This window comes from Alosa pseudoharengus, unplaced genomic scaffold (assembly GCF_046254945.1).
Source record: "Alosa pseudoharengus isolate Yale_2024_CS ecotype anadromous, Long Island Sound unplaced genomic scaffold, YU_APseudo_1.1 YU_APseudo_1.1_scf_5, whole genome shotgun sequence".
Classification (NCBI taxonomy): Eukaryota; Metazoa; Chordata; class Actinopteri; order Clupeiformes; family Clupeidae; genus Alosa; species Alosa pseudoharengus.
In genome coordinates, this window is record NW_027468837.1 from 16,923,583 (window position 1) to 16,932,138 (window position 8,556).

Sequence of the window (8,556 nt, forward strand, 5' to 3'; positions counted from 1 at the left end):
GTCCAAGGCCTCCTCGCTGGCCTTCATGGAGAGCCTGACCCTGGGGCTGCTGGACTGCCCGGGGGTCAGCTGCACCACTGTTCTCCCCTTCCACACCAACACCGACATGTTCCAGGGCATGAAAGTCAGGTGAGGAGGAACCCTGAAACTATCTGCACCCATGCCTGCACATAGCTACTGTGTTGTTCCATAGTTACTGCATTGTTGCATAGTCACTGTTGCAGACACTGCGAGCTGTCACTGATGGTCATTTAAAATAGAATATGAGGAAATTATTCAGCTGAGATGATGAGGAAATTACTCTGCAGATTCAGTGCACAATGAGTTGCAACTACTAGCTACCATGAAGGAGTGTTGAATCTTTCCACTGAAACTTAGATATGCCAAAAGCCAGAAATGTGCATGATATTGTATTTACAGTATATATAGAATATATTATATGAAATAGTTAAAAATTACTGCTGCGATTACTGACAGCCAACTGCTCAACGCCATCTAGTTCTTACAGTTTTTGCCTTGTGTAGCGCTGCTACTGTCCTAGTTCCATTTCTCACAGTGAACTTCTTTGTAACCTTATCAAATCGCTGATGATGGCTTGTGGCACTTCTGTGCTTTGGGACTCGCTCTGGCTCCGAGTCGGCATTGTTTCTGGGGCTCAGCTGGGAGCGGCCGGCGCGAGATAGAAATATCTGTGCGGCGGCGGCGGATAGTGTGCATGTCGACGCTGGTCCGGGGAGTCTCACGTTTCTCCTTATCTCCTTCTCCCTGGGACTCCTCCTGGAGACAGGTTCCCACAGCTCTTCCCTCCGCTCAGACAGGAGGTGGTGGCCCAGCGCACAGTGGATGCCGTCAGGACCAACACCGCCTTCGTCTATCTGCCCTGGACAATGCACATGCTGGTCCTTCTGAAAAGGTATCAGGGGTTGGTGTATTCTCTGTGTGTGTGTTTGTGTGTGTGTGTGTGTGTTTGTTTGTGTGCGTGTGTGTGTTTGTGTGTGTGTATGTTTGTGTGTTTGTGTGCATGTGTGTGTTTGTGTGTGTGTGCGAGTGTGTGTTTGTGTGCGAGTGTGTGTGTATGTTTGTGTGCGTGTGTGTGTGTGTGTGTGTTTGTGTGTGTGTATGTTTGTGTGTGTGTGTATTTGTGTGTGTGTTTGTGTGTGTGTGTTTGTGTGTCTGTGTGTGTGTGTGTGTGTGTGTGTACTCACACTTCTGAATATGCATTTGTTTGTGAATGTGAGTCTAGCTAACAGTGCTAGCCTTGTTGACACCAGACCCTTCTGAATTGAGAGTGGGGGCCTGTACTACGAAGCGGGGTTACTGGCTTATCTGGGTAACTTCGAGAGTAACTTGATCACGTGTGGCATAACTTCCCGATTAACTCGTACTACGAAAGGTGGATATGTTTTAACCTAGGTATGCTGCCATGGCAATTTACCCTGCATCTCAAACCTGCTCCGACCAGGTTATGTTCTTGGTTAACCCAAGGTTTCCGTTAACCACACCCTTTAGAAGTACCACCCCTCCACTAACAATTCGAGACAATGTCGGCGTACCTGGATGATCCATACGACATTGGAGCGCAAATCATGAGGGGCTCTCTTCGCAGGGCGAGGGGTTTTAGAGACCGGCATATATAGACTATACCCGGACGATATTCTCTATGAACATATAGATTGTCAGCCGAAGGAATTCGTTATCTTTGTCAGATGATCTAGGCAGAAGTCTCTAATGTCACCCGTCATAGCAATACCCTTACGTGGACATTCATGTATTCCATCTAATCGGTGATGCTGAACATCTGAGCAAGAATACTGTATGTCCGAAAATAAATCGGACATAGACCTAGCCTACAGTATGCTGAACATCTGAGCAAGAATAGCCTAAAATAAATCGGACATAGCCTAGCCTACAGTAGGCCTAATAAGTGAAAATCACAATTTTAACAAACTTGTTGAATTGAATGTCATATTACTGTACCCTGCACATAAAGGCTACACATTTCCACAGCACCAGAATCCGACCGAATGCCTCCCTCAACCCCTTCCACAATCGGCCTTCCACTATTATTTGCGATGGCCAACTCCTCTGCTAATGTAGAACACTCCTTACAGTAGGCTAGTGTTCAAAGACACATTTTTCTTGTTGTAAAACAGAGGCCAAGTGAAGCTATTAGCATACCAGCCCCTACATGTTTTCACAATTAAGAAATATTAATGCAAGCTATAACTATATAAACCTACTATTCTGAATAATGTGTTTGTGTTTCATTTTGTGTGTTTTGGCACAATGTGCGTTTGGCAATGGTGTTGCATCTGAAATGTTCACAGGATTAGGCATACACTAAATCAGTCAATGGGGGCTACTTAAACATTCAATTATCCTATTACTGTAATCTTTTACACTTCTAAATTGTGTTGCATCTGTAGGCATTTCTATGAACTCAAAATAGGCAATTTAATTATTTCAACTCATTTCAGACATTCCGCAAGCTAATACTCCGTAACACATATTTGAAGAACATGTGGAAATAAAACTTTACTTTTAGGCATTAAGGCTACCCGATCTGCAATACGTTGCCAACAGCCTTGCTTTGTTCACTGCCGACGTATTTGACTTTTGTCGTAGAGTGGGTTTTAATTCCTCATAACTTGGCATAATAATTGTGCATTCCTCATCCGTAAAAGGTGATTGCGTCATCATTGAAAGTGGTGACTTGCGCTGCAACAGGCCCCTTTTATGTGAACGCGCACAAACTCCAATTAGGTTAACCCCGGCTCAACAAATCAACTTCATAATCAGCGTCGTAGTACCGATTAACACCACTTAAGATAACCAGGTTTTGTCAACCCCGGTTTAACAAAGTAACCCTGGGTTACATCTGGGTAGGTTAAGCTCCCTTTGTAGTACAGGCCCCGGGTCTAGAAAAGGTTCATTGACTTATGACTTCCAGCAGGGGCATAACTAGCAGTGAAATTTAACTTAAAATGGTGCATTAAACTCTTACCAAATCGTTTCAGAAGTGTAGCAATCACAAAGGTTTTAAATGCAGTTGTTTACTGTTACGGCCAGCTCGTTCACAGACCGCAACATAAAGGGAGACGACAAATGTTTAATCAAAAGATAATTTATTGAAAATAGAGCAAAATTATAAGCAACGAATGTCTAGGGGAATAAAATGTGGTATGTAATGCTGTGCCTACGTGGATGCAATGAATGTGTCAGTATGTTAGAAAATTGAGAGAACGAGAGAAAGAGTTAGTGAGATAAGGGGGAGAGAAAAGGGAGAAATGAAGCAATGTGCCTGTGTCGAAAGGAAATCAAGAAAAGAGCCAAAGAGTGCCTACAGAGAGAGAGAGAAACCCTTTTGTAGCCCCACCTCCAGATACAGGTGCACCTCATAATGCAACTAACCTAACCAGGCCCAGCCCTGCCCGTGCACTGACAGGCCAGGACCTGAAGGGGGTACAGGGGGTCGTAACACCTCCCTCACTAAAAAGAGGTTTGTTCCAGAATAAACGTCTACTCCGATAAACAAACAGACAAGAAAGACCTGTGTTCCATTCACTAAACACACCTCATCCTATATCCTGGGCCCTAGGACTAAGGAAAGACGAGACTAGTACCCATACACACACAATAAACAAAACTAAATTCAACACATCATCCTTTCTTCTTATGTGCAGCATTTTTAGAGCATACTGCAGAAGAAATAAACTCCAATGCATAATGCGTTGCTTCTGGTTCTGTATCAGACCTATAAAACCAAAGGGGGGGGGAGACCAGTGTGAATGTGTATAGTACTCAAAGACAAACCCAAGTACTCATCAAAACATTGAACCGTAAGGATGGAAGCTAGCACCACTCTCACTGGCACCAACAGCAACACCAAAGGAATAGTCAACATTTGAACGCAGCAGTACAGGAGCATGCAACAAGAAAAACACTTGCATGGTAAATAGCCTCCTGACAATTTGCACAATATCAAATTTAGAGTCTGAAATGATGAACAATGACTCATCCTCCCTCATTTCCACAGGAGGAACTACATTAACAGACTCAATCTCCATAACCGAATTTTCGTTACCCTCAATGGAGCTAGCAGAGTTAGCATTTTCAATCTCTGGTGCCCCTAGAGGTGAGTGATGAACTACTACTGCTCACAACCTCAGGTATAGCAAAGGTGTCCTCTAAAGGCACAGAATCTGAGCCAACACCATGGTCCGAATGTTTAGCCATGGCACAGGTAAACGGCACATGCCGAACGCACATCAGGTTGTCTGCATGAACACTGATGAGGTTTCTGTGGTACCTCGGTCGCAGACACCCCAATAGGTGGCAGCACCACATCAGTGTTCGCCCACACTTTTCCTCCAGCTAGATCGTTACCTAGGATAAAAGAAACACCAGGCACTGGGAGAGATGGACACACTCCAACAACAGCATCACCAGTGGTCAGCTTGGAGGACAGGTGGATCCTGTGTAGAGGCAACTGGACATTAGTCATTTCAAAACCTGTGGCTAAAACATGAGTTCCTGTGGCAGTACAATCTGAAAGTGGTAAAATACCAGAACCGATTGAGCTGCCCCAGTATCGCGTAGTATGCGGACATGTACACTATTTGACTTATCAGGCAAAGATACTAAACCTTCAGTGATGAAGGGAGTATAGACAGCATCACACCTATGGTCTTTGCCCACATTGGCGGTCACCACAGACCCTGTACACTTTTCACCTAGTAAGCCAGACAAGCCACTGTCGTACGAGTAAATCAAGCCCAGAGGCTTAGATGTTCCACCTTGACTGTTAAGGGCCAGACACTCAGACACCTTATGGCCTACCTTCTTACAATAGAAGCATATAACTTCCCCCTTGTTAGAAGGAAAACGCCTGGAATTAGAGGGAGATGATCGTGGGGAGTTAACCCTACCTCCAGACTGTTGTCCAACACTGGGAGGAGAGTACATCCTTTCCTGATGGCTACCCCACGGGTTACCAGGAGTACGCTTATGTGTGAGAACATACTTGTCTGCCAGAACAGCAGCTTCGTCTAGCTTTTTCACCTCTTGCTCGTTCAGGTACACAGCTACAGCTTCAGGAAGACTATTCATAAAGTCCTCAAGGAGGACCAGTTGTTTTAAGTCTTCCCTGGATTCGGCTTTCTGTGCTGAACACCATCTGTCAAACAAGCCTTCTTTCATTCATGCAAACTCTACAAAAGTATGCTGTTCTGATTTTTTTGCATCTCTGAACTTCTGGCGATAGGCCTCAGGGACTAATTCATAAGCATGGAGAATAGTAGTCTTCACTACATCATACTGTTTAGCTTGCTCCATGCTCAGAGCTGAAAACACTTCTTGCGCCTTCCCTACAAAAACACATTGAAGTAATAGAGGCCAAACTTCTTCAGGCCACTTAAGGGTGGTCGCAACCCTCTCAAAATGAGAAAAATATCTGTCCACATCCTTCTCAGAGAAGGGTGGGACAAGCCGGATGTTTTTGCTCACATTAAAGCTAGGCTGCTGAGGACTTGGAAGAGAAGGAAGCTGAGGAGATTCATTTTGCTTGGCGATCTCAAGCTCAAGCTTTTTAACTGCTAACGCATGTTCTCGCTCTTACTCACGCTCGTCGCGCTCCATGCGTTTTAACTCAAGCTCATTCTCAAGTCTACGAAGCTCTACTTCCCTCTGCACTTAAGAGCCCTTACTTCCCTTTCTGTCTTTAATTTTTCAAGCTGAAGTTGTTGGTCGGATGAAGCCACCGCTCCCAACAGACCCTTTTGAATCAGCTGGTGTTTAACAGCCAGAAACAGTGTCTCCTTTGATTTCTTCTCCTGAGCTGTTCCTTTGTCAGCTTTGACAACAGCTCCTCAGATGGACTGGTAATAAACTCTTCAGGAGTCGTCATAACTCACTCAGCACAAGCCAGTAAACACAAACACAACCCCCCAAAAGGTCACACAGCAAGCACTACCTATCCCTCAATAGGTGCCAATGCAGCTCAAGCTACCTGTAGGTTGGCTTTGCCTAAATTTTCCAGAACCAGCTGAAGAGTCACAAACAAAAACAAAACAAAATTGAGGCACAAAATAACACCGGCTACTTCTCTTCACACACAATAGGCAAATTAAGATCCAATCTAGGCCTACAGATTGCATGCAAAATAAGCCAGCACAACAGCACAAACTCCACTTGGTCTCACACAAAAGTCAATCAAACTTTAGATATCAAACAAAAAGAACGTTTCCGTTTACACATACATCTCTCACTCTTTCATTCACTAAAAGCGAAAGTTACTTTAAATCCACTCGCCGTGGCAACCTGAGATAGTACCTCCACAAAACAGTAACTTTACTAATTTACGCGTTCGCTTGCGTGCAGCCTAAGATCACCACGAAATGTGCTACACAAATAACCACGAACGTTGATTAATCTATAATAAGATACACAAGTTCATTACAAGCGACACAGCGCTACAAAATAACCTAGCGAACGCCACAAACTTACTGACACACAGAAAGAGAAAAAGCACTTACCAACACGCAAACACAGACGAAAATACACATCCAGGTGAAACCACCAGCTGGTCGCCGATATCATCCCACTATGCGTAAAACAGTCGTCTGGAATTCTGAATATCCCCAAAACAAGCTATCTGGCCTAGCTAATCTTCCAGGGCCTGCCGGCCTCGGGTCGACTGGTTAACGCATTAACTCGCTACAGTAAACTGTACGAAGCGTGCCCCCGACAGGAGTAGGTAACTCCCGACCAGGATTACCCCTTAAAGGAAAAAATAACCCCAAAAGAACAAAATAACAAACAGTGCTCTGACGGAAAGGCAAAGCCCAGCTAGAACACTCTTCCTTACCAGAGACTAGAGTTAATTCACTTGACAACCAAAAGACGTTCCCACCTGGATGCAGTAAGTCTGTGATCCCGTTTCTACCAATCAACCAATTAAGGTTTCGCGGACGAGTGACCCCAATTTATGTTACGGCCAGCTCGTTCACAGACCGCAACATAAAGGGAGACGACAAATGTTTAATCAAAAGATAATTTATTGAAAATAGAGCAAAATTATAAGCAACGAATGTCTAGGGGAATAAAATGTGGTATGTAATGCTGTGCCTGCGTGGATGCAATGAATGTGTCAGTATGTTAGAAAATTGAAAGAACAAGAGAGAAAGAGAGTTAGTGAGATAAGGGGGAGAGAAAAGGGAGAAATGAAGCAATGTGCCTGTGTCGAAAGGAAATCAAGAAAAGAGCCAAAGAGTGCCTACAGAGAGAGAGAGAGAAACCCTTTTGTAGCCCCACCTCCAGATACAGGTGCACCTCATAATGCAACTAGCCTAACCAGGCCCAGCCCTGCCCGTGCACTGACAGGCCAGGACCTGAAGGGGGCACAGGGGGTCGTAACATTACTCAAGAAATACACGTCCATGCCGCATTAGCGATTGTATTTGCGTGCCCGTGTTTTAGGGGCATTGGAAATGGGCTTCAATGGCCTCTTGGCCAGACGGACCTGCAGAGTGAATCCCAAATTTCCCAAAAGTTTGTATAAGTATTCCCAAGCTAAGTTAGTACATGAGTGTGTGTGTGTCTGTGTGTGTCTGTGCACCAGTATCTATTCTAACAATGCTGTGTTTATTCCGCAGTATTCTACCACAGACTGCCATGGAGGAGATCCACAGGTTCTCTGGAAGCTACACCTGTATGAACACTTTCAAAGGACGGACATAGGAGCCAGGTTACGCTCCAAACGCAAAGACATTCTGGAGGAACTGGATGCCGAGGGAGCACAACAGGGATACGTTTCTGGACATTGCTGCAGCATTGGAAGCCCTTAGCCCCCTGTGATGGAGTACGTCTAGGCGCTGGACATCCTGCTTCCCAACGCCCACTGGAAGACGTCCGTGGACGTTCCTTCCAGCAGAAGGTTGCACCTGTTTCTTCACTCAGCGTGGCTCTTGCTAAACGCTCTCATGATAAACTGGAAGCCTTTTTCACTTGATACGCAAGAGCCAGCAGCCAGCAGAGGAGAGAACTCAATAGCCTGCTTCTCTTTTTTTTGGTGGACAGTTCATTGTTTGTTTGTATAATAATTTTACTGTTTTTTAAATAATTAACTAATGTCTCTGTAAATTCAGCTGTTGAATAAAACGACACAGGTTTTTTAACATAAACAGGGGTTGGGGTTTTTTGTCCTCTGGTGCTGCAGTTGTTTGGTGATTTGAAGATCGAGGAGGGGTAAGAGAGTGTTGACAGCTCATGGGCAGGTTGCTTTGCCAACCTCTGGGTTCAACAGATGTGTTGTTTGGCAGCCAAGCTGGGAGGGATGGATCCTCTGCTTCAGGCGGAGACACAGAGGGGAGGGTGTAGGAGTTTTCCCAGCCGCAGTCAGCAGGGTTTAGCCCAGGGTTCCAGTGAGGACTGGGGGTGTTACAGTCCACACCCCAGGTTTTGACCAGCAAGTTGGACGCAAACCATCTATGGGCCTCACTGACCCCACGGAACATAAAGACGTACTCATTACTCAATGGTCATTGGTCAAAATGGTAT

At 45.0% G+C, this 8,556-nt stretch overlaps 1 protein-coding gene across 1 annotated transcript in view; it reads left to right on the forward strand.

Annotated features, from left to right (window-relative positions):
• The window catches only part of dhrs3b (dehydrogenase/reductase (SDR family) member 3b), a 16,869-nt gene extending 8,689 nt beyond the window's left edge, over positions 1 to 8,180 (forward strand). Inside the window, exons 4-6 of the mRNA XM_076268241.1 lie at positions 1 to 129; positions 788 to 913; positions 7,653 to 8,180. The exon at positions 1 to 129 is cut by the window's left edge and continues 110 nt beyond it. Of these exons, the coding sequence (XP_076124356.1) occupies positions 1 to 129; positions 788 to 913; positions 7,653 to 7,737 (340 nt within the window). The 3' untranslated portion in view covers positions 7,738 to 8,180. The remainder of the gene's footprint in view (positions 130 to 787; positions 914 to 7,652) is intronic.
• Positions 8,181 to 8,556: the final 376 nt, after the last annotated feature.